Genomic DNA, 27,231 nt, shown 5'->3' with positions numbered 1-27,231 from the left:
GCCAGACAGGTCCAGATGTAAGTGGAGGCAATGCTCAACGAAGACATCATCGAACCGAGCCAGAGCGAGTGGAGTTCGCCAATCTCTTAGTTCCCAACCTGGACGGGGCTCGACGATTCTGAGTGGATTATCGGAAGGTCAACGCCATTACAAAATCGGACTCATATCCAATTCCTAGAGAGTCCGACAAACCAGTTACATCACCAAGTTGGACTTAATGCATGGTTACTGGCAGATACCTTTAGCAGAGACGGCGAAAGAAATTTCTGCATTTGTAATTGTAAATGGGCTATATAAGTTTAAAGTGATTCCCTTTGGAATGAAGAACGCAGCTGTCACATTCCAAAGACTCATGAACAGAGTTATGGCTGAGTTAACAAACTGTATGGTCTATTTGGATGATGTTGTGATCTTTAGTAAGTCCTGGAAAGATCACATGGTACAGTTGGCAGAGCTCTTTGAACAACTATGAGAAGCAAAACTGGTGATCAATTTAAATAAAACTGAATTTGTGAAAGCAGAGGTGATGTTCTTGGGACATAACATCGGTCATGGAAGGTTGACACCGCAGAATGCAAAGACAAAGGCCACCGAGGAACTTCCATGGCTAACCTCAAAGAAAGAGGTGCTTCAGTTCTTAGTGCTCAACGGATTCTATCCGAAGTTTGTTCCAAATTTCAGCACTGTAGTAGCACTGTTAACTGAAGAAGAACACAAAGTTTCAGTGAACAGAACAATGCCAGAAGACATTTGACCATTTGAAAGCTATATTAAACCAGTTTTAGCTACACCAAACTTAATAAAACCTTTTAAAGTCACCATTGATGCTAGTGACATTGGAGTTGGAGCTGTATTACAGGAAGATGAGGATGGGATTGAACTGCCAGGTGGTTACTTTTCAAAGAAGATTAACAGCCACCAGAGGAAATACTCCATGTCAAAAAAGAGCTATTGAGTTTGGTACTGGCCTTACAACATGTTAATGTGTATATCATGAATAAAGCATCAATGACAGTTGTGCACATGGATCACGAGCCGCTTACATTCTTAGAATTCTTTCAAGACAAGAATATGAGACTATTTCTTTGGAGTCTTGTGTTACAGACTGTTAATTTAAAAATCATACATGTTCCAGTCATAAGACTGTAATCGCAAATGCGTTATCGTGGATTTGACTGATAAATTTTAGATGAGATTTGTATTAATTCAATGTTTTATATATATAGGTATATGGGAAGAAGTTACAGTGAACTTATAGCAAAGTTATCTGTATGTTAGGATAATGTGTTTTAAAAATAGAAAAAAAACCTGAAGCCATCTTTTCATTATGATGGTTCATTTTTTTCTTAAGGAGGAGGTGTTATGAAGATGTGGATGTACTGTAACTTGAAGAGAGTTAAAAGTGACAGCACCAAGTGTTCTCAATAAGATATAATGTAATTTGTAGTCCAGCTACAGGGGTAGCTAGAGTAGTTGGTTGCCTGGAGTCAAAAACAGATTCGAATTGGGCCAATCAGTTTACATTATATCCCCCCCAAAAAAACAAACTCCAATCAAGTTTGAATTTAGTATATTGACAATCTTAAAAGTCAATGACACATTCCGATGCTTTAGGAGTATAAGACCGGGGAAAATTGAAAAGTTGGGAGGAGAACTGCCAAGCTAGCATGTAGAGACTGCCAAAAAAAAATCTCTCTTAAAGTTACCTTTATCGATCTATAACCTGTGAAGCAGAATCCTCAAGAAGAAGGAAAGAAGACCAGAATACAGAGAAAAACCAAAAGCTGCCTGGATTTGAGATAAGAAGTTTTGTTTCATAAATCTTAATTGGGGATTTTATCAGACTAATATTGTAGAAGGGAAAGTAAAAGATAGGTTAGAGGAAGGAGTTATAGAGTCATAGAGATGTATAGCATGGAAACAGACCCTTCGGTCCAACCCGTCCATGCTGACCAGATATCCCAACCCTATCTGGTCCCACCTGCCAGCACCTGACCCATATCCCTCCAAACCCTTCCTATTCATATACCCATCCAAATGCCTTTTAAATGTTGCAATTGTACCAGCCTCCACCACTTCCTCTGGCAGCTCATTCCATACACGTACCACCCTCTGTGTGAAAAAGTTGCATCTTAGTCCCTTTTATATCTTTCCCCTCCCACCCTAAACCTATGCCCTCTAGTTCTGGACTCCCCCACCCCAGGGAAAAGACTTTGTCTATTTATCCTATCCAGACCCGTCATAATTTTGTAAACCTCTATAAGATCACCCCTCAACCTCCGATGCTCCAGAGTTGTAAATAGTTGTTAGTTAATCATTCTCTGATATACTTTAAGAAATAAAGTTGTTAACCTTTACTTTAAATAGTTCCTGTCCTCTTGAAGTTTCACAGATTACCACATGGGATAAATCTTTTCTGTGTTGTGGTTTAAATTAAGCAGGAGAGTTTACCCCATGTCGTAACAAGAGTGTGCCATGTAGTATGGACTGGGTATGGGTGGCAGATTTTCTCTTCTGATAAAGGTTAGATAACCAGTTGGTTTATTCATTCCAGATGCAGTCTGGAAATCGCTAAATGTGTTGAATAACTTTTCACAAAATTTCAGTTCTTAATACAGTACTGTTCACTATTGTACCAGACAGTTAATCTTCAGGCTGGTTCTTTTGGGGATCAAAGTTGGTGACGTAAAGTGATTTGATCAGAGCATGGTGCATCTTAACTGCTTCTTCTTCTTTTGTTTTCTGCTAAGGTACACATAATATGGGAAAATAACATGGGAAGCAAAATTCACAATTCATTTATATTAGCAGGATTGACATGATGAGTTTCATAAAATAGTTAGCAATCTGATTATGTGCGTTTAGCTTGGATGAGAAGGGGAAAAGGTATTGTAGCTAGCACTTGCCCTAGCACCTGTCCTCCTGCTTCTCTACTGCTGACCTCCCTCTGGGCCTATGCCACTTCAAGAGGATGTGGGAGCATGAAATGTGGACAACATGAGTACTAGTGTCTGCAATTCCCATTGCAGTGATTTATCAATCTTTGTCTTGGCTATGGAGAGCAGGAGTAGTGATATAATCAGATGCTGCTCCTGATGTTGGCATGTTCTGTCCCCAACAAGCTTTCCAAATATAGTGGTTTCCCTAGAGCCCTTCTTCCCAGTTACTGGGCCCTGGTGTATCATCTCTGTATCCCAAGCCCTGATTGGAAGGTATAGTACCTGCATGGTTCAAAGGGAGGGATGGAAAATTAAAAGCTGAATAATTCATGGACCCTTATAACTACAGATGTTGACCCATTCATTTGGAAAAGTACAATGTCTTGGATTGAATCATCCTCTGATTCCTCCTTCTGACTTATTTGAATTTTGAAGAAATATTAACAAAGTAATAAGTAGACGGTTAGTAATAGATTTGGTATTGAATCAGACCTAACTTTCCTTTGTTTTCTTTCATTTTATATTCCATTTGGTCAAGTCTCCTTTATGCGCTTGCGGCATACTTTGTTCCTGAACCTGCATGTCATAGCATCTGAATTGATCCATCAGTAACTGGCTGTTTACAATATAACCAAGAAAATTTTCTCTTCCTCCTAGGAAACCTATCAAGGAAACAGTGATTCTGCCCACTTTTTCTCACTTCCTGATCTCTGTAAATCAATAAACAAAGGGGATGTATCACCAAGTTACGTGTTGCATGCTTATCTGGAGCAGGTAAGAGAAAAGCCATGGCTTCACATCAGGCATAAAAGAAGATGTAGGCCACTTACCTTTAGATCCTGCTCAGTCATTCATTGCTATCATGGCTGACCTGTGACATAAATCCATCGATCCAGCCATCATCCATGCTTATCCCCGTCGGTTAACAAAAATCTCATTGAGGTTTTGAAACTAACAATTGATCCTCTACTACCAATTGTCATTTTTGAAAGAGAGTTCCAAATTTTTGGAACATAGAGTCATACAGTCATAGATATGTACAGCATAGAAACAGACCCTTTGGTCCAACCCGTCCATGCCGACCAGATATCCCAACCCATTCTAGTCCCACTTGCCAGCACCCGGTCCATATCCCTCCAACACCGGCAACTCCACCGTGGGTGGCATGATGGCACAGTGGTTAGCACTGCTGCCTCACAGCGCCAGAGACCCGGGTTCAATTCCCACCTCAGGCGACTGACTGTGTGGAGTTTGCATGTTCTCCCCGTGTCTGCGTGGGTTTCCTCCGGGTGCTCCGGTTTCCTCCCACAGTCCAAAGATGTGCAGGTCAGGTGAATTGGCCATGCTAAATTGTCCGTAGTGTTAGGTAAGGGATAAATGTAGGGGCATGGGTGGGTTGCGCTTCGGCGGGGCGGTGTGGACTTGTTGGGCCAAAGGGCCTGTTTCCACACTGTAAGTAATCTAATCTAATCAAACCCTTCCTATTTATATACCCATCCAAATGCCTCTTGAATGTTGCAATTGTACCAGCCTCCACCACATCCTCTGGCAGCTCATTCCCCCTACACGTACCACCGTCTGTGTGAAAACGTTGCCCTGTAGGTCTCTTTTATATCTTTCCTGTCTCATCCTAAACCTATGCTTTCGAGTTCTGGACTCCCCGACCCCAGGGAAAAGACTTCGCCTATTTACCCTATCCATGCCCCTCATAATTTTGTAAACCTCTATAAGGTCACCCCTCATCCTCCGATGCTCCAGGGAAAACAGCCCCAGCCTGTTCAGCCTCTCCCTGTAGCTCAAGTCCTCCAACCCTGGCAACATCCTTGTAAATCTTTTCTGAACCCTTTCAAGTTTCACAACATTTTTCTGATAGGAAGGAGACCAGAATTGCACCCAATATTCCAACAGTGGCCTAACCAATGTCCTGTACAGCCGCACCATGACCTCCCGACTCCTGTACTCAATACTCTGACCAATAAAGGAAAGCATACCAAACGCCTTCTTCACTATCCTATCTACCTGCGACTCCACTTTCAAGGAGCTATGAACCTGCACTCCAAGGTCTCTCTTTTGCATGTAGAAGTATGTCCCAATTTCACTCTGTGTGAATTTTCTCCCCTCTGCCAATATGTTCCCCTGGTTGTTTGGAAAGGACTGATGATTATTGGACATATAGTTGCCTGCGTAGCAGCAATGCTCCTCCAAAACTCACAAACAGCATATGTAGTGTAGACAGTGAATGTAAGCAGGCAAATATTTTCTGAAAAACTTGATCATTGCACCTCCTTACAAAAACGCCTACCAGCTAATTACTACCCAGGTCCAGGTACACAATGCCTCCCCTAAATTGTGATTTGGAGTTGCCGGTGTTGGACTGGGGTGTACAAAGTTAAAAGTCACACAACACCAGGTTATAGTCCAACAGGTTTAATTGGAAGCACACTAGCTTTCGGAGCGACGCTCCTTCATCAGGTAGTTTTCACACTAGCTTTCGGAGCGCTGTTTCCCACTAAACCTGTTGGATGATAACCTGGTGTTGTGTGATTTTTAACTTTGTCCTTCCCTAAATTATTTCCTGCTTATTCAACTACTCCAACAAGACTCTTGTCCATTGGCCTCAGCGTGAGAGGGGAAGACCACTGTGGCTCACACTAGGGTCTTTCTAGTCTGCAATCTCTAGTGTCTTTAGCCCGAGAGCCACAGATTTCCAAACTCTTAATTTTTCCTCCAATAAACCATTGCTGTGTTGTCCATTCCACTTTTTGACATGAGTTAATCATTCAACATAGACTCTGACATTCACTGATTGTAATTTGTCCATCGGGCTCCATAGCTCAGGGGTTAGAGTGCAGGTCTTGTAAGCCAGAGGTCCTGAGTTCAAATCTCACTGGGGCCTCTTCGCACTTAGGGGTGGCAAGGTGGCTCAGTGGTTAGCACTACTGCCTCACAGCATTAGGGTCTCAAGTTCAATCCCAGCCTTGGGTGACCGTATGTGTGGAGTTTGCACGTGTCTGCGTGGGTTTCCTCCCACAGTCACAAAGATGTGGTCAGCTAAATTGCCCATAGTGTTAGGTGCATTAGTCAGAGGCAAATGGGTCTGGGTGGGTTACTCTTCGGAGGGTCGGTGTGGACTGGTTGGGCTGAAGGCCCTGTTTCCATAGGGTAGGAAATCTAAATCTAAACTTGGCTTGCTAATCTGAAGGTAGGAAATGTTATGGATGAGTAGCTTTGCAATGTAGAAATATGAGTGTGTTTTTCTGAAACTTGGATATATTCTCTGTTCTTTCCTTTACCAATTTAGTCAGCAAAAAGAGTGGGAGTAATGTGTGACCTGTGGAAGGGTTCTGAAGATATTTGAGGCCACTCACAATACTATGCCTTGCAGGAAATAGGAAAATTATGCTATAGGTATTGCTATAGTAGTAGCTACAGTAATTACTGTAAATGCTATGATAAAGTTGTGGTTTTCTATTCATTGTTTTGAAGGCTTTGGAGGCCACAAGAAAGTTCAACTGCATTGTAGACTTTCTTCCTGAATGTCAAACACAACTTGCAGATTTGCATAATGCAAAGAAAGGACTACTGTATGGTATTCCCGTCAGCATCAAAGAAAGTATTAACTACAAGGTACAGATTTTTTTTTGGAAAGTGCATTAAATATTGTGCATTATAAGTTCTTTGGAATTTGAAGATGCTTATTGGTATGTTTTGTGTTACATTACTTAAGGAGATTAAAGTATTGAATAGAGAGCAGGTGCCATATCTATTTCAATTCAGTACAGTTTTCCATCTCAAAAGCATTGACTACTTGTCATCATTTAGTGTATCATTGCAGGCTCTAGTCACTCTGATTTCTTGGACAACTGGTCTTTATTCACAGATGAGTGTTGACACAGCTACACAAGTGTTGGAATCTCCCAGTAGATAGCAGCAGATTAACAGGGCTCTGTGTGAGCTCTTGTTCACGGCCCATTTGCTCCTATCTGCTTTCCTATTGGTTTCACTTTTGCTTCTGTTCTTTTCTTTTGCTTTATTCTCCTTTCCTTTTGGTCTTCTTTTCTTTTTTGTAGTGTATTGGTCAGCATCAATGCCATAGCAGGGAGAGAGGGCTGTATGTGGAGTGGCAGACGTGGCTCTTCCTTGTGATTGGAGGCATCAGCAGCAGCACTGAGGACATTCTCCAACCATTCGGGGTTGTGGCATCGGCAGCAAAGCTCCTCCAACCACTGGGGATGGTGGCACCAGTACCAGTGGCACAGGACTCTTCAGGATGGCGGTGCTGGCAAGGAGACATCTGCAGCTGAAGCAGGACGTGTGGCTTGGCGGCAGCCTGGTCTGGCAGCTGAGCTGGGGTGTCTTGGTTGCGGGGTGAGTGTGGGTTCAGTGGCATCGGCAAAGTGGGCCCAACAGCGATGAGATAGTGCCTAAAGTAGGGCGTATCCTACATTGGTGGGTCCAGCACAGGCAGCGGCAAGTTGGTGAAGGTCTCCCTTGAGACTAGGTGCTGGCATGGACTAGGTCGGAAAGACTGATATTCTGAACTTTTTAACTTTTTAATTTTTCTGATTTATTACTGTGACCTCTAATACTGGATATTTATTTCTTTACTTTTCAAAGTTTTCTTATGTCTCCTAAGAATTTGATCTTAATTGTCTGTACCTAGGTACCTTTGTACCCATGATGGCACTGTAATGCAACAATTGTAAACTTTTCACTGTATTTATTTGAGTACTTGTGACAATAAAGGTAATTTATTCCTTCATTCAATAGGGAACATTACAGTCAAGCCTTAGACTACTCTTGCCTGAAGTGTTTACATATGTAATTCCAGCTGCATTTGTTAAATAGTGACGAAGTAAAACTCAAATTTCTTTCCTTTTACCCATCTGGAGACTGAGGTCAATTGTAACATTCCTATTACCACCCTAAATGATGTTAGTTGACTTAATGCTGAGCAGGAATCAAACTTATAACATTTGTGATTTACCTGGCTCAGCAGCTTTAGAGTCATAAAACCATACAGCTGTACAGCATAGAAACAGACCCTTTGGTCCAATTCATCCATGCTGACCACATATCCTAACTTAATCTAATCCCATTTGTCAGCATTTGGCCCACATCTCTCTAATCCCTTGCATTTCATGTACCATGCTGATGCCTTTTAAACGTTGTAATTGTACGAGCCTCCACCACTTCCTCTGGCAGCTCATTCCATACACGTGCTTCCCTCTGTGTGAAAAAAGTGCTCCTCAGGTCCCTTTTACATCTTTCCCCTCTCATTTTAAACTTATGCCGTCTACATTTTGGACTCTCTTGTCTATTTACACCCTGTCCAATGCTCCTCATGATTGTATAAACCTCTACAAGGTCACTCCTCTGCCTCCGACGCTTCAGTGAAAACAACCCCTGCCTATTTAACCTCTCACTAAAGCTCAAGACCTCCAATCTGGCAACATCCTTGTAAATCATTTCTGACCCCTTCCAAGTTTTACAACATCTTTCCTATAGCAGGGACACCAGAATTGAACACAGTGATCCAATAGTGGCCTAACCAATGACCTGCATAGCTGCAACATGACCTCCCAACTACTATACTCAATGCACTGACCCAATAAAGGCAAGCATACCAAATGGCTTCTTCACTACCCTGTCTCATAGAATTCTACAGCATGAAAGATGTCTTTTGGTCCATTACATCTGCACTGGTCATCAAACATCTACCTACTCTAGTCCCATTTCCCAGTACTTGAAGCAGTTGCCGACTCTAATAATTTCAGTGAATAGCTTTTGCTGAAAAAGACATATTTTGTCAAAGCTTTTCATCTTGCATTTATCAGGACATGTTGCCTTGTGTACTAGTTCAGACTGTCGAGATGACATTGTATTGCTGACCCAACATAATGATTATGCATGTGATATTTGCATGGGTTGGGGAGAGGATAGGTCCAATTTGTAGCCATAAAATCCAGCTCCATCTTTCTGATTGCAATCTTTTCTTGTTTACTCTTGGCCATCTGAGATGTGAATTTTATTGATACTTCCAATATTCCCTGCAAGATGAGAAGAATTAAAATTTTAATCAAGGTTCAACAAGCTATCTAGTCAAAATGTACTACAACCCAATTGGTTAACAATAATAACATGTTCTAAAATTATTTTAATACAGGATCATGATTCAACTTGTGGACTAAGGAAATTCATAAACAAACCAGCAAGTGAAGACAGTGTAATAGTTAAAGTGCTGAAGAAACAAGGAGCAATTCCATTTGTGAAAACCAATGTTCCTCAGACATTACTCAGGTAATATTCAATAGAATGCTATTGCAATTTATAGAGTCTTTCAGGACCAGTAGAAGTGTTTAGTTGTGCTGATTGTGGTCTACATTAAATAGACTTGAATGTATCAACATACTCCACATAAGGTTTGTCATTGAATATTGCTTTAGTAAAGATAGAAATGTAATACCAAGGCTATTCTTTACTGAAATAGTCATAACACACTGGTTCTGGTACAATGTTACTTGCATATAAATAAATGTGTACATATGTATAAAGAATACGTTAAAAAAAACCCAAAATATCAGCGAATGTTAGAAATCAGAAACAAAAACAGAAATTGCTGGAATACCTCAGCAGGTCTGACAGCAGCTGTGAAGAGAGTTCAGAGTTAATGTTTTGGGTTCAGTGACCTTTCTTCAGAACTCAGTTTTCTCAGATTTCTCTTGCAGATGCTACCAGACCTGCTGAGCTTTTTCATGAATCTTTGGAACTGTTGACCCCAGGAAGCTTAGTCAAAGGTAGATATTACTGGATTTGGTGTTCTAGGTGAATTTAGAAACATGGGGATAGTGTGGAAAAATGGAGTTGAATTAGAAGATTAGACAACAGTATTTACTTGTTAGTCTAATTCAGTTCCTGGTCATTGATGACCCTTCAGAATGTTGATTGTGAAAGACTTGGCAATGATAATGTCACTGAATATCAAGAGATGAAGGTTATTTTATCTTTTGTTGCATATGGTCATTATCTGGCATTGTTTAGTGTGACACAAATGTGACTTGACATTGGCCAGTCCAAGGCTAGATACTGTCCAAGTCTTGCTGTATGCGGCTATGAACTGCTTCAGTTTTTGAGGAATTGTGAGTGGTACTGAGTGGTGTGCATTCAACAACGAACATCCTCACCCTTGACATTGTGACAGAAGTAATTCCATTGATAAAGCAGCTAAAGATTGTTGGACCTAGAGCTACCAGGAGACACTCTTGCAATAATGTCTTGAGATTGAGAAGATTGGTTCTGAACAACTTCAAACCTCTTCCTTTGTGCTAGACGCCAACCAGTAGTTTTTCATTGAATCCTCATTGCCTTCAGCTTTACTGGGGCGAATTATTGTCACATGTGTTGATGTCAAGTTGCTTCCCAGTGTCCAATCACTAGTTAGGGTCTAATCTATCTTCTTAATATATTTTGAGATGGTTTGGTCTAGTCCATAAAAATACTCCCCACGGACTTCAGCTATTTTGAGTCCTTGGTGTCTGCCCTTAAGCCTCCTTTTTGCCTTTTAATCCAATGCTGTATATCCCTCAAAATCTAAGGTTCACAAGATTTGATGGTCCCATCCTTTTTCTACAATGGAACATGTTGGCCCTGTATTCTCCATGTTTCCTTTTTGAATTAATCTGTTCTGAGGCAGATTTACCTGAAAGTATCTGCCCCCAGTCCCCTGTTTCTAAATCATATCTGATCTTATTAAAATCAAAATCCAGATTATGACTTTAATTTCAGTCTCTTGTCCTTTTTCTTTGCAATCTTGAATCTAATGGAGTTATGATCGCTGTCTGCAAAATGATCCCCCACTAATACTTCAGCCATTTGCCTGGCTTTGTTACCACAAATTAAGTCCAAGACTGCCCCTTCTTTGCTGGGCCTTCCATGTACCAGCTTAAAAAGATCTCTTGAAGGTATTTTTAAGAATTGTGTTCCACTAAAGATTATGACTTTCCCAGTTAATGTTGGGGAAATTGAAATCCCTTACGATCACCTACAAGAGTATTTGGATTAGAATTAGGGTTATTATTTTGACACTTTCCTGAAATTTTCCTACATGATCCTCTCTTCCGTTTCTCTTGGATTGCTAGTCCTTTTTGGTTTTTAGGTTCAACTCATATAACTAGTTTTGAGGAGCCTTCTAAATTACCATTTCTCCTTACTGCTGTAATAGATTTCCTGTTCAAAATGTTGGGGCTCAGGGGAAAAGGAGGAAAGTAGGCAGATAGTTTGATGTAGTGGGTCTAGGGGGTGTAGGGAGCATGGTGGAAATGGGCTGTGGGGTAGTGCAAGTTATAACAGGACAATGGAAGCTCTAGGCGGGTACTTGACAGTTGGGCAAAGCAGCGTGACACTCCTATCAGCTCAGTCAGCTTCCCAGTGATGAGGTCATTTCATCATCCATTTGTATTGCATGCAAAGTCAACGTTCTTAGTGTTCAAATGCTGGTTGAAAGCCGTTTACACCACGCCATGGGAATTACACTTTGGGTGTGTACAGTAGACCATCATGGACTGTGAAATAGTCAATAGTTATCAATGTGGGGGCAGTCTGCAGCCCAAAGCCCTGCAGCTGACAGCATTTAAGGTGCAGATCCAGGTACTTTCTAAAAGAGTTTAGGGTCTCTTCCTGCACCACCAACTCAGGCAGCGAATTCCAGACACCCACCACCCTCCATGTAAAAAAGTTTTTCTTCACATCCCTTCTAATCCTTCTGCCACTGAGCTTGAATTTCTGACCCCTGGTTTTTGAAATCTTTGCCAAGGGAAACAGGTTCCTCCATCTACTTGTCTCTACCCCTCACAATTTTGTATACCTCAATCATGTCACCCCTCAGCCTTCTCTGTTCCAAGGAAAATAACCCCAACCTCTTCATTCTCTCCTTGGAGCAACAATTCTGCAGCCCTGGCAACATTTGAGTAAATCTTCTGTGCACTCCCTCCAGAGCAATTACATCCCTCCTATAAAGTGGTGACCAAAACTGCATGTAATACACCAATTGTGGCCTCACCGGTGTCTTACACAGTTTCATCATTCTATCCCTATTTTTATACTTTACACTTCGTCAATGAAGGAGACCATTCCATATGACTTCTTTACAACCTTTTCTACCTGTACTGCTACCTTCAGGGGACCTGTACACCATTGGTGAGACAGGGAGTAGGTGAAGCTGAAAGGCAGAGAGTGGTACTCATTCTCAGTCCAGACAATTCAAAAGGTGACATGATAGTAACCTCTTAATTAGAATTGTTTGATTAGTTCCCTGTATCTAATGTTCCCCAACTGGACAATGCGTAATGTATGTCTATAGAGTAGTGATGATTTAGAGAGAGTGTTTAGGCGAGATTTAGCTAAGGACAGGGAAAATATGTGGCCTGTCAATGAAACAGTGACTATGGTGAGAGAATGAGGTTGTATATGCATGGAAAGGGTGAGCAGATTGGCTTTTGTGGCTGCTGTGCCATTATTTTGCTGGTGTGGAGCAACACGAGACTGCCAATACTTGTCCAGTGCACAGCAGCCTTTGAGATGACACAGGCACCAGAATACCAGTCTATCAGAGAATATTCTGAGTGGGGAACTGCTCCGGAAACAGTGGCTGGTAGGAGCTAGAATCAATCGAGAGAGTTCTAACAGAGGTGGAGTATGTAGTAACAGAAACCAGTTTGGTAAGATATTTAAAAGACATTTGGACAGGTACATGAATATGAAAGTTTTAGACGGATATGGGCCAAACACTGACAAATGGCATTAGTTTAGTTTGGAAAACCTGGTCTGCATGGATGAATTGGACTGAAGGGTCTGTTTCCATGCTGTTTAACTCTATGATGGTACATGATGAGAAATCTGAGTCAGCCTCCTGGAGAGAAACGTTCTATGAAACTAACAGAAACTGACATTTCATTAAAAAACATAAAATTCAGTCCTTTGAAGCCAAAAACAAAACAGTTGTCTTTTTAAATTTAAATCTCACTTGTAAGTAATCATATTACATTGGACTCACTTAATTCACATGTTCATCACTGGTTTTAGTTGCACCTAGCTGGGTCAGAGAACTAAATGCATCATTGTGGTGGACATTGATGGTCACAGGGTCTTAGGAACATTTCCTTTGTTATCGAAGAAACATTGTTGTATTTTGTTGGCACTGTTTATTGAATGCCCACATTAGTATCCTGTATATTTGCCACTTTGTGGGATATTGCAGAATTTGCAGATTCAGTTGGCATGCCCTTCAATGTAAAAAACATTGTGTGTAATCACTGTCAACGGGAATAATTGAAGCAGTGATCTGTTGATTCTCTACATACCATGTTCCTTCTTGTATGAATTCCATAAAATCGCATCCATCGATTCTTGTGAAATTCTCACAAGCTGACAACTGGATTGAGAAGCCCACTGTAAGTTTAGAAAATCTATTGTTTGACATATGTGGCTGAAGGTGGACTAATAAAGACTGCCCCTTCCTGAATAAATAAATGCACAAAATTTCTTTTGAAGGGATAATGGGAAGATAAATTCATTTCCTGTTTTTATTAATGTCTCATATCATCCCTAAAAATGTTTTTCTCTTTACAACAGCTTTGAGTGTAGTAATCCCATTTATGGACAAACCATCAATCCACTTAATGCCAAACGGTCACCCGGTGGGTCATCGGGTGGGGAAGCTACTTTGATTGCAGCAGGTGGCTCCATCCTTGGTATTGGAACTGACCTTGGTGGCAGCATACGCTTTCCTGCTGCTTGCTGTGGAATCTGTGGTTTCAAACCAACTTCAAATCGATTAAGGTAAGAAATTTGTTTATTGCTATTATGGGAACTGAGGTGGGCCATTCAGTTCCTCAAGAGTGGGAAAATCGGCGATTCGGGCAGAAGCTCTTCATCATTCCTGATTTTCCTGCTTCTTGAATGCTGCCTGACCTGCTGTGCTTTTCCAGCACCACTTTAATCCAGACTCTGATCTCCAGCATCTGCAGTCCTCACTTTTGCCATTCAGTTCCTCAAGTCTGATCCATCATTCAGTTAGTTCATTGCTGGTCTGCAACCTGTCTCCATCTATCTGTTGTTGATCCATACCACTTTATACTCAGAGTCATAGAGACACACAGCACGGAAACGGACTCTTCAGTCCAATCAGTCCACACCGAACATAATCCCAAACTAAACTAGTCCCACCTGCCTACTCATATTTAGTAGAACTCTTCTTATCTCCACCTGAAAGTTTCCATCATACCAGCGTCGACCACCTTTTGAGGGAGAGAGTTAAAGATTTCTATAGAAGTTTGTATGAACAAATACATTCTGATTTCACATCAGCATAGTGTAGCTCTAATCAATCAAGGATTCCCCACTGCCATGGTTGACAGGGCCCTCAGTCATGTCCGATCTTCACCCATTCTTTTCCTTACCACAACAAAATAGTTCCCCTTGTCCCCACCTACCATCCCAAAAGCATCAACATCTGAAGCACCATTAGCTGCCATTTCCATCACCTCCAACAGATTGCCTCCACCAGACACATATTGCCCTCCACTCCCTTGTCAGCCTTCCGAGGGGAATGTTCCTTCCAGGACTACCCTGGTCCATTCCTCCTTTACTACCAACACGTCCTCACAACCCCTCAGCACCTTCCCCTGTCACCGCTGAAGGTGTAACACCTACTCAATTACTTCCTCCCTCCTCACTATCTAAGGCCCCAGACACACCTTTCAGGTGAAGTAGCATTTTACCTGAACTTCACTGAATCTAGTCTACTGTATTCACTTCTCACAGTGTGGTCTCCTCAACAGTGGGGAAACAATGTGCAGACTGGGTGACTGCTTTGCAAAACACGTATGTTCTGTCAGCAAAAATAACCCTGAGCTTCCAGTGCCTGCCACTTTGACACATTATTGTTTTCCCTGGCGAACAGCTCTGACTCAGGCTTGCTATGGTGCTCCATCAAAACTTAGCACAATCCTGCAGCCTTTTGGACCCAATATCGAGTTCAAAAATGTTACAGCTTAAGCACTTTCTTCCATGTCCTTACTGTAATCCATGCACAAGGTCTTGTTATCATGTGGGCGGCTACTACAGACAACCCATTGTCAGTTACTTATGGTCCCTATTAGCAGCTGTTCATTCTCCCAGGCTGCCCTTTCCCATTCCTTTGTTTACCCAAGTACTTTTCTCTCTCAGGGCTCCATCTTACTACTGTCAACTCCCCTATCCCTGTTTTCAGCATATATACCCACCTTTTCCAAGTTACAATCAGTTCTGAGAAAGATTTGGAGATGCCGGTGTTGGACTGGGGTGTACAAATTTAAAAATCACACAACACCAGGCTATAGTCCACAGGTTTAATTGGAAGCACACTAGCTTTCGGAGCAACGCTCCTTCATCAGGTGATTGTCACATCTTCTCTCTTCAAGTAAGTGCTTTTCGAGGTGAACTGGGAAGGAAAATAAATGAGGGTCAAGGTGACAGCCATTCTGCCTCATTAGCATTTAAATGTGTCTATTTCAGGCATCAACTTTTAGCTACCAACGTTTTAAGTCTAAAGTGGAAAGCATTTTTAGTACTTATACAGGAAACATGAAAGTTGATGTTTCTGCAATAAATTCCGACAAAACATCTCAAAGTATTTATTTAAACGATTTAGAATCATGGATTCATAGAGATGCACAGCATGGAAATAGATCCTTCGGTCCAACTCGTCCATCCTGACAGATATCCCAATCCTATCTAGTCCCACCTGCCAGCACCTGGCCCATACCCATCCAGATGCCTTTTAAATGTTGCGATCAGACTAGCCTTTTTAGAACATAGAACATAGAACAATACAGTGCAGAACAGGCCCTTCGGTCCTCGATGTTGTGCCGACCTGTGAACTTTTCTCAGCTTGTCCCCTATACACTATCCCATCATTATCCATGTGCTGATCGAAGGATTGTTTAAATCTCCCTAATGTGGCTGAGTTGACTACATTAGCAGGCAGGGCATTCTACGCCCTCGCCACTCTCTGCGTAAAGAACCTGCCTCTGACATCTGTCTTAAATCTATCACCCCTCAACTTGTGGTTATACCCCCTCGTACAAGCTGATGTCATTGTCCTAGGAAAAATGACCTTCACTGTCTACCCTATCTAATCCTCTGATCATCTTTTATGTCTCTATTAAATCTCCTCTTAGCCTTCTTCTTTCCAATGAGAACAGATCCAAGTCTCTCAGCCGTTCTTCATAAGACCTTCCCTCCAGACCAGGCAACATCCTGGTAAATCTCCTCCACACCTTTTCCAATGCTTCCATATCCTTCCCGAAATATGGGGACCAGAACTGTACACAATATTCCAAGTGTGGCTGCCTTTGGAGGCACTAATTAGAAAACTGCAATGAGTTGTTATTGACCCAGCTGCTAATACTGATAAAGAGGCCCATTTTCTTCAATTAAACTGATAATATGTTTTCATTTCATGCAGCAAGATCGGATTGACAGGAAATATGGCTGGACAGAAAATATGTGAGTTTCAACTTTATAACAGCCTTTATTATTTAATTAAAAACAATTATGCCACTGAACTAACTCTACTGAGGCCAGTATCCCAACACCAAGTCACCCTTTATTTACACCTGGAAAGTCCTTGATCAGCTCCCTCAGAGCCAGCTGAGGATGATCAGCCATGATCATAATGAATAGTGGTGCATGCTCGAAGGGCAGAATGGCTTACTCCTGCACCTATTGTCTATTGTCTATTGTCAGCTCTCAGAGTGAACAGGATGTCTGATACTGTCAGCTAGGACTCCCTGTTTGGACTAGATTAACAGCCCAATCAGGAAACTCATATTCTATGAGGTCCATCTGTCTGGCCTTGTTACAATTATTACAGCCAGTATAGTCCAAACTTCCATAAAAACTGAACTTGAAATACACTGTAGAAGATAATCTTAGTGCCTTTGTCCTATATGCCATATCCGCCACAGATTCACCTGCACCTCCACCCACATCATCTACTGCATCCGCTGCAGCCGGTGTGGCCTCCTCTATATTGGGGAGACAGGCCGCCTACTTGCGGAGCGATTCAGAGAGCACCTCTGGGCCACCCGGACGAACCAACCCAACCAACCTGTAGCACAGCATTTCAACTCCCCCTCCCACTCCACCGAGGATATGCAGGTCATTGGACTCATCCACCGCCAAACCACAACAACCCGACGGTCGGAGGAGGAGCGTCTTATCTTCCAACTGGGAACCCTCCAACCGCAGGGGATGAACTTGGACTTGACCAGTTTCTTCATCCCCCCTCCCCCCACCTTGTCTCAGCCGGATCCCTCCAGCCCGGCACCGCCTTCCTGACCTGCAGTCTTCTTCTTGACCTCTCCGCCTCCATCCTACTCCAACCTATCACCCTCACCTTGACCTCTTTCCACCTATCACATTTCCAACGCCCCTCCTCCAAGTCCCTCCTCCCTACCTTTTATCTTCTCCTGCTGAACACTCTCTGCTCATTCCTGAAGAAGGGCCTGTGCCCGAAACGTCGAATCTCCTGTTCCCTGGATGCTGCCTGACCTGCTGTGCTGTTCCAGCAATAAAGTTTCAACTTTGATCTCCAGCATCTGCAGACCTCACTTTCTCCTATATGCCATCACCTTACATCATACAGAATTGCTCCCATCAACAGACAGCCAGTCTGTAAACATAGTGGTTCAAAGTATGTAATCCATAATTAACCTATTGCCCTTACAGCAATTACATAACTGAAAGCTATTTACATACAAGCACATGATTTTCTTCTTGATTTTGCTGCCAATGAATATCCAGGTGGAAATGTTTCAAAGATTCATTACCTTCCCCCTCTCCATCCAAATTGATTGACCCTTTATTCCGGCACCCCAGTCAGGGGAACATTTTCTCAGCACCTACCTTGTCAAATCTGTTAAGAATTTAATATATTTTGAATAAGATCACCTATCATTCTTCTATGTTCCAAGGGACAAATGGCCATAACTTATACAGTTTTGTAAGATTGCTATTAACATACTAGACAGAGAGAGAATAAAGAAACACAATGTTACTCTGAAATAGTGGGACTTAATTTTCTCACGAGAGTGAACTGTCTTGACACCCACATTATGTCTGTGGACACTTCTTACTTTGTGAGGTCATGTGAAACAGCTGGAAAAAAGATCTGAGATCCTTTCAATATAATGGAAATAAAAATCTGGAGAAATGGAGACGGCAATGTCAATTCACTGTTACCTGGTTTATTCTCCTGCTCAAAGTAAAAACCTCGTTTCCAATATTTCCAATCCTGAAATTAGTGCTGGAAAACAATAGTCCCAGCACTTGTGAGCCATGGGTAGTAACCTGTCAGTGTTTGTTGCCATTATCCCTCTGAATCTGACTGCAGGAATCTTGATGTTACCATCTGTCTCTCTTCTACCACTGCTACAGGCTTTGTTCTTGATTGTGGGCAATCTCCCTAGACTATTGTCCCCCTTTCTGGAGCTGGTGATCAGTAAAATCAATTGAATTTCCCCTTTTCACTCTTGTATCACTTAAAATTGCCCTCTCCATTGAAAAATGCTTTATTATTTTTCAATGAGGTATAATTGAGTGTTTGACAGTCATTTCAGGAATAACAATTACTGATCAAGTGATTTTTTTGTTGAAGAATATGTGGAATATTGTGAAAAGCTATGTTTTGATTATTAACTAGATTTCTAAAACTAGCTTTTATTAAATAATCACATTTTAAAGGTTATTTATGATATTTCAGCTTGTACCTTTACCCTAATATTTATGATCCAACTTTTATATCAAGATTTGACAAAGGATTTGCTTTTTTGTGCTTTTTGTTTGCTGGTGGGTGGTGGATGAGAATATTTTAATGTGATTAACTACTAGGACAGTTTGATTTCCTCACTGAAGCTTGATGCTGTGAATCTCCATTAAACAACATGGCAAAGCAAAGGTTCTCACAACAGAGATTGTCAGATCTTTCAGTGACGCCTTCTTTAAGGCCAAGGGTGAGCTTGTTTCACACTGACTATGAAATCTGAGTCATGGTGCTTGTGCCCTAACTTCCAATAATGTGATCCCAGTGGGCAAGCTCATATCAATGTTGTTAATTTATAAATATGGCCTTAATTTATTTTTATAGTCCGTGAAACAATTTCAATGTACTCTGGTTTTATCATAGTTTACTTTCTAGTTTTGCTTGGCAGTTAATCCCTATACAGTGTTCCTTATAGAGTCATAGAGATGTACAGCACAGAAACAGACTCTTCGGTCCAACTCATCCATGCCAACCACATATCCCAACCTAATGTTGTCCCACTTGCCAGCACCTAGCATATATCCTTCCAAACCCTTCCTTTTCATATACCCATCCAGATGTCTTTTAAATGTTGCAATTGTACTAGCCACCACCACTTCCTCAGGCAGCTCATTGCATAAATGTACCACGCTCTGCGTAAAAACATTGTCCCTTAGGTCTCTTTTATATCTTTCCCCACTCACCCTAAACCAATGCCCTCTAGTTCTGGACTCCCTGACCCCAGGGAAAACACTTTGTCTATTTATCCTATTCATGCTCTTTATGATTTTATAAACTTCGACAACGTCACTTCTCAGCCTTCAATATTCCAGGGAAAACAGCCCTACCCTATTCAACCGCTCCATAATAGCTCAAATCCTTCAACCCTGGCAACATTCTTATAAATCTTTTCTGAACCCTTTGAAATTTCACAACATCCTTCCGATAGGAAGGAAACCAGAATTGCACACAATATTCCAAAAGTGGCCGAACCAGCGTCCTGTACAGCTGCAACATAACCTCCCAACTCCTCTACTCAATACTCTGTCCAATAACGAAAAGCATACCAAACGCCTTCTTCACTATGCTGTCTACCTGCAACTCCACTTTCAAGGAACTGTGAACCTGCACTCCAAGGTCTCCAAGCAACACTCCCTAGGACATTACCATTAAGTGTATAAAATTCTGCTAAGATTTGCTTTCCCAAAATGCAGCACATCACATTTAACTAAATTAAACTCCATCTGCCAATCCTTGGCCCATTACCCCATCTGATCAAGATCCTGTTGTAATCTGAGGTAACTTTCTTCGCTTTCCACTACACCTTCGATTTTGGTGTCATCTGCAAACTTACTAACTATATCGCTTATGCTCATATCCAAATCATTTATATAAATGACGAAAAGTAGTGGACCCAGCACCGACCCTTGTGGCACTCCACTAGTCACAGGCCTCCAGTCTGAAAAACAACCCTTCACCACCACCCTCTGTTTTCTACCTTCGAGCCAGTTCTGTATCTAAATAGCTAGTTCTCCCTGTATTCCATGAGATCTTGCCTTGCTAACCAGTCTCCAAAGGGGGACCTTGTCAAATGCCTTACTAAAGTCCATCTAGATCACGACTACCGTTCTGCCCTCATCAATCCTCTTTGTTACTTCTTCAAAAAACACAATCAAGTTTGCGAGACATGATTTCCTACACACAAAGCAATGTTGACTACCCTAAGCAGTCCTTGCCTTTCCAAATACTTGTACATTCTGTCCCTCAGGATTCCTTCCAATAACTTGCCGACCATTGATGTCAGGCTCACTGGTCTATAGTTCTCTGACTTGTCCTGACCACCTTTCTTAAATAGTGGCACCACGTTAGCCAACCTCCAGTCTCCTGGCACCTCACCCTGTGCTATCAACAATTCAAATATCTCAGCAAGGGGCCCAGCAATCACTTCCCGAGCTTCCCACAGAGTTCTAGGGTACACCTGATCAGATCCTGGGGATTTATCCACTTTCATGCGTTTCAAGACATCCAGTACCTCCTTCTTTGTAATATGGGCATTTTTCAAGATGTCACCATCTATTTCCTTACATTCTACATCTTCCATGTCCTTCTCCACAGTAAACACTAATACAAAGTACTCATTTAGTATCTCCCCCATCTCCTGCGGCTCCACTAAAAGGCCTCCTTGGTGATCTTTGAGAGACCCTATTTGCTCCGTAGTTACCCTTTTGTCCTTAAGGTATTTGTAAAAACCCTTTGAATTCTACCTAACCCTATTTGCCAAAGCTATATCATGTCCCTCTTAAGTATACTCCAACTGCCTTTATACTCTTCTGAGAATTTACTCGATCTATCCTGTCTATATGCTTCTTTCTTTTACTGAACCAAACTCTCAAATTCGTTAGTCATCCAGCATTCCCTATACCTACCAACCATTTCTTTCATCCTAAGAGGAATATACTGTCTCTGGACTCTCGTTATCTCATTTCTAAAGGCTTCCCATTTTCCAGCCGTCCCTTTATCTGTGAACGTCTGCCCTCAATCAGCTTTTGAAAGTTCTTGCCTAATACTGTCAAAATTAGCCCAATTTAGAACTTCAACTTTTAGATCTGGTCTATTCTTTTCCATGACTATTTTAAAACTAACAGAATTATGGTCACTGGACCCAAAGTACTTCCCCACTGACACCTCAGTCACCTGCCCTGCCTTATTTCCAAGAGTAGGTCAAGTTTTGCACCTTTTCTAGTAGGTACATCCACATATTAAATCAGAAAATTTTCTTGTACGTACTTAAATTCCTTTCCATCTCAACCCTTAACACTATGGCAGTCCCAGTATATGTTTGGAAAGTTAAAATCCCCTACCATAACCACCCTATTATTCTTACAGGTAACTGAAATCTCCTTACAAATGTGTTTCTCAATTTTCCTCTGACTATTAGGGGTTCTATAGTACAATCCCAATAAGGTGATCATCCCTTTCTTAGTTAAAAATCACACAACACCAGATTATAGTCCAACAGGTTTAATTGGAAGCACACTAGCAATTAAACCTGTTGGATTATAACCTGGTGTCATGTGATGTTTAACTTCGTACACACCACTCAAACACCGGCATCTCCAAATCATCCCTCTCTTATTTCTCAATTCCAACCAAATAACTTCCCAGGATGTATTTCTGGGAATATCCTCCCTAAGTACAGCTGTAATGCTATCCCTTATCAAAAATGCCACTCCCAGCCTCTCTTGCCTCCCTTTCTGCCCTTCCTGTAGCATTTGTATTCTGGAAGATTATGCTGCCAGTCCTGTCCATCCCTGAGCCATTGCTATGTAATTGCTATGATATCCCAGTCCCATGTTCCTAACCATGCTCTGAGCTCATCTGCCTTCCCTGTTAGGCCTCTTGCATTGAAATGAATGCGGTTTAATTTATCAGTCCTACCTTGTTCTCTGCTATGTCCCTGCCTGCCCTGACTTTGACTTGCCTTTGTTCTCAACTGTACCAGTCTCAGATTGATCTTTCCTCACTATCTCCCTGGGTCCCCTCACCCCCCAATCCCACTAGTTTAAATTCTCCCAAGCAGCTCTAGCAAATCTCCCTGTCAGTATATTAGTCCCCTTCCGATTCAGGTGCAATCCGTCATTCTTTTACAGGTCCCTTCTACCCTAGAAGAAATTCCAATGAACCAAAAACGTAAATGCTTCTCCCATACATCAGCTCCTCAGCCATGCATTCATCTGCTTTATCCTCCTATTCCCACTCTCACTCGCTCATAAATTCTTCTGCCTTCATGTCTTTGGTTCCAATGTGTACAATAACCTCCTGCTGGGCCCTCAACCTCTTCAGAACATTCTGCACCTTCTCTGAGACATCCTTGATCCTGGTACCAGGGATGAAACACACCATTCTGATTTTTCGCTGCTAGCCACAGAAACATCTGTCTGTACCTTGGACTAGAGAGTCCCCTGACACAATCGAACTCTTCAAACCCAACTTACCCCTCATTGCATTAGAGCCAACTCCAAAACTAGAAACCTGGCTGTTTGTGCTACATCCCGCTGACAATCCGTCACTCCCTACATTTTTCTCAACAGCATACTTTTTTGAAATGGGAATAGCCACAGAAGACTCCTGCACCCTCACCTTGACCTCTTTCCACCTATCGCATTTCCGACACCCCTCCCCCAAGTCCCTCCTCCCTACCTTTTATCTTTGCCTGCTGGACACACTTTCCTCATTCCTGAAGAAGGGCTTATGCCCGAAACGTCGATTCTCCTGTTCCCTGGATGCTGCCTGACCTGCTGCGCTTTTCCAGCAACTCATTTTCAGCTCCTGCACTACCTGCCTACCTCTTTTACCTTTCCTGGAGTTAACCCATCTGTATGGCTGTATCTGCAACTTTTCTCCCTTCCTATAACCGCCATCCATCACACCCCTTTGCTCTTGTAAATTCCTCATTGCCTCTAACTATCACTCCAACTGATCCATTCAATCTAATAGGATTCACAATCAATGGAATTTATTGCAGATATAATCCTCAGTAACACATAAACTCTCCCTAAATCCCCAACTCTGACAAGAAGAACATATCACTCTACTGTAGGCCCTTTTGAGCTTCTTCAAGTCTACAGACCCAGAACATAACACTGTCTTATTTCTCTACAAAATACTGCTCCAGGCAAACTTAACATTATGGCTTATCTTTTTAATTTTAATCAAGAGACATATCTCAAGTAAAACATGTAATCAAGAAAGAACCCACTCTACTCACTATTGTAGATTTACAGCAAGGCTATCATTAAAACTATTCCCTTATGTTTTTCTGTGTTGTGACCTTTCCCAAATAAATTCCTCTAAGATCAGTTGTGAATTTCACTGTTTGTTAATTTTCCCAGATGCACCCCAATGTCCGGCGATACATGAATTCAACAGCAAAGGCAGTAACTGCATAGGTTCACTCATGTGTCAGTTAGCAGTGTGGGTTTCTCACTCTCACTCTCTCACTCTCTCACTCTCTTTCTCCTGCACTGACCTGACCATGTGCTGCCTTTGTCTATCCCTCTGCCCTTTAATAGTGCCATTGTTTTGACTTTTTTTCCTCCAAAGTTCCAAAACAATGCAACAGCATATAAAACAGTAATTGCTGCTCCAGAAATTCAAGGAAATCACCTCCAACACCTAAAATACCTCAAACAACGAGCAGCCTGTTCCAGCCAGAAATGTTTCCCGTCCTCCATCTTGGATTACCCAGAATCCGTCTTCTTCCTATTTCAATAGCTGCTTCCTTATAACCTTTTTGGGTTGAGATTTTATTATAACCTGAAACTCAAAAATATGCTGATTAATATTTCTTTGATGAAAATGATGGAGACGGTTGATGAGAGTAATATTGATGTTGAGCATCTGGAATTATCATCTATGAAAGATATATGTACATACAATGATAAACTTGGAAAATGGAAGTTTGAACACTATTGCGTTGCACAGAATGAATCAATTTTTATGTTTTTACAACTCAAAGGTGAAATCTGGATCTGTGTAGTTCATTAACTGGTTACACAAATCATATAACTTTTGAAGAAGCTGGATTTCATATTTGTGTGAGACTAGCTGGTACCAGGTAGCCTCAAGTTAAATAATCGGCCTAGCAACAGGTTTAATAGTTAAATAGCAGTTTGTCATGGAGTTGGGAGGAGGGGCAGTTTTATGAAGACCTCCAGAAAGCCAGTGCACGAAGTTTTTCTCTCTCTTGCAACCTTAGTGAGTGGAGCTAAAAGAAACCCCAAAAACTTTGAAAAGAAGAACTTATAGCTCAACAAAAAAAAACCTAGGTCCAACAAGCTGACTACTGAATTGAGAATTGCTGGGATCAACAACAAAGTGATGTCATCACCAAAATCCATTTGAACTGTGAGAAAGGCATTGTGCTCCACCCTTGTTGTTTGGTTTCATGATGCACACAATTTGTTTCTTTCTGTCTATGTTTCCACTGTGATTTTTGTCTGCAGAACTCTCTGTCCTATTTGTAAGTGAAGATTTATGTGCATTGGGATTTAAAGAGGATGTAGTTCAAGTTTGCATATTGGTAACTAATAATCCATTTTGCCATTTGTTAAAGGATAAGTTTGCTGATAATAAACAAGTGTTTTTGTTTTGATGAAACCTGGTTTGAGTTTCTTTCATTTTAGATAGCGATCAAAGTGACTGAACTGATTATTACATTTGTGACAACTCCTGGAATAGAAAGGCTTGTTTTCCACCACACCTCTCTCGTCAGGGTCATGATTAAAGTCTGAAGGCTCAGTGTTGGTTCTTTGAATGCAGACATAGAATTGACAAAGGAGTTAAAGGTGAAATTTCCCACAAAAACTAAGAATGTGCAGAAAATTAACACATTAGCTCAGAATTTGGGACTAGTTAACTAATAGTGAGCCACTTGAGTTAACAAGAATGCTATTGAATCTAAAGGAGTGAAATGAAAGTGGAAATGGAACTTAAGAATTGAAATTGAGGAGAAAGAAAGCAAAAGAACATTTTGGAATTAGAGATGCAGGAGAGAGAAAAGATTAAGGAAATGGCAGTCTTTTTGTGTTGGCTTCACTGTAGAAGACTTAGAAAACTTAACAAAGCAAATGAAAGAGGTTAACAGGAGGAATGAATATAAGACAATCACCATCGGGATCAGGTGACCTCCATCCCAAGGACTTAAACCAGTGGCTGCAGAGATGGTAGATGTGTTGATTATCATCTTCAAACAATCCTCAGATTTTTTGTCGTGGATTAGAAAATAGTTTGTGCAATATCTTTGTTTTTGTTCAAGAAATGAGGCAGACAGAAAGCAGGAAACTGTAAGCTAATTAGCCTAACATCTGTCTTGGAGAAATCCACTATTAAACAGTTTGCAGCAGGATTGTTAGAAAATCAGAACGTGATAATGTACAATCAATTTGGCTTTGGGAAAGGGAAATCATGTTTAACTAGTTAGAGGTTTTTTCAGAAAATAACACACAAAGTGAATAGCTTGGATTTTCAAAAGAACTTTGATAAGGTGCTGCATCAAAGGTTTGTTGACAATGTGAGAGCTTATGGTGTAGAGGGTAAAATATTAGCATGGATAAAGAATTAACAGGAAGCAAGGATAAGTGCTTTTTTTCAGGTTGGCAGGCTGTATCTGGTGAAATACCATAGAGATCAGTGCTTGGACCTCAATTACCTTTATCTATATCAATGACTTAGATGAAAGGGCAGATTGTGTGGTAGCTAAATTTTCAAAAGACAACAAGATTAGTAGTAAATTAAGTGTGAAAAAGAGGTAGACTGTCTGTAAATGAATACATTAGCTCATCATGATCTTTTGAAGGGCAACTAGGGATGGACAGCAAATTCTGGCTCAACTAGCGGCATCCACACCCTGTGAAAGAATAAAAAAGAATAAATAGGTTAAATGAATGGGCAAAAAATTGGCAGGTGGGTATGTTGTGGGAAAATGTGACCTTGTCCACTTTGGCAGGCTGAATGGAACAGCAGTTTTTTGTTTAAATGGGTAGAGGCTGCAAAGTGATTGTACAGATGCATCAAGGTGTTGCTAATTATATAAATCATGAAGGTTAGCATGCAGATTCTGCAGGTAATTAGGAGGACTAATGGAATATTTACGTTAATTGGAAGAGGAAGGGGACATAAGTATTGGATATTTTACTGCAATTGTACACCTCTGTATCTACATTACCAAACCTATTCGTAATCCTGATAGAGTCATAGAGATGTACAGCATGGAAACAGACCCTTCGGTCCAACCAGTCCATGCCGACCAGATATCCCAACCCAATCTAATCCCACCTGCCAGCACCCGGCCCATATCCCTCCAAACCCTTCCTATTCATATGCCCATCCAAATGCCTCTTAAATGTTGCAATTGTACCAGCCTCCACCACTTCCTCTGGCAGCTCATTCCATACACATACCACCCTCTGCGTGAAAAAGTTGCCCCTTAGGTCTCTTTTATATCTTTCCCCTCTCACCCTAAACCTATGCCCTCTAGTTCTGGACTCCCCGACCCCAGGGAAAAGACTTTGCCTATTTACCCTATCCAAGCTCCTCATAATTTTGTAAACCTCTATAAGGTCACCCCTCAGCTCCGACGCTCCAGGGAAAAATGCCCCAGCCTGTTCAGCCTCTCCCTATAGCTCAAATCCTCCAACCCTGGCAACATCCTTGTAAATCTTTACTGAACCCTTTCAATTTTCACAATATCTTTCCGATAGGAAGGAGACCAGAATTGCACACAATATTCCAACAGTGGCCTAACCAATGTCCTGTACAGCCGCAACATGTCCTCCCAACTCCTGTACTCAATACTCTGACCAATAAAAGAAAGCATACCAAATGCCTTCTTCACTATCCTATCTACCTGCAACTCCACTTTCAAGGAGCTGTGAACCTGCACTCCAAGGT

General features: G+C 41.5%; 1 protein-coding gene across 1 annotated transcript in view; it reads left to right on the top strand.

The window, feature by feature from the left end:
• The window catches only part of LOC122554712 (fatty-acid amide hydrolase 1-like), a 69,469-nt gene that overhangs the window by 19,249 nt on the left and 22,989 nt on the right, over nucleotides 1-27,231 (top strand). The window contains exons 4-8 of the mRNA XM_087990317.1: nucleotides 3,597-3,713; nucleotides 6,426-6,566; nucleotides 9,106-9,239; nucleotides 13,569-13,775; nucleotides 16,444-16,484. Coding sequence (XP_087846443.1) covers nucleotides 3,597-3,713; nucleotides 6,426-6,566; nucleotides 9,106-9,239; nucleotides 13,569-13,775; nucleotides 16,444-16,484 — 640 coding nt within the window. The remainder of the gene's footprint in view (nucleotides 1-3,596; nucleotides 3,714-6,425; nucleotides 6,567-9,105; nucleotides 9,240-13,568; nucleotides 13,776-16,443; nucleotides 16,485-27,231) is intronic.

This window comes from Chiloscyllium plagiosum, unplaced genomic scaffold (genome assembly GCF_037043375.1).
Source record: "Chiloscyllium plagiosum isolate Xiang-an unplaced genomic scaffold, Cpla_swu_hap1 HiC_scaffold_9, whole genome shotgun sequence".
Lineage (NCBI taxonomy): Eukaryota > Metazoa > Chordata > Chondrichthyes > Orectolobiformes > Hemiscylliidae > Chiloscyllium > Chiloscyllium plagiosum.
Note: the sequence above shows the minus strand (reverse complement) of the source record. Positions and strands in the feature narration are given on the sequence as shown.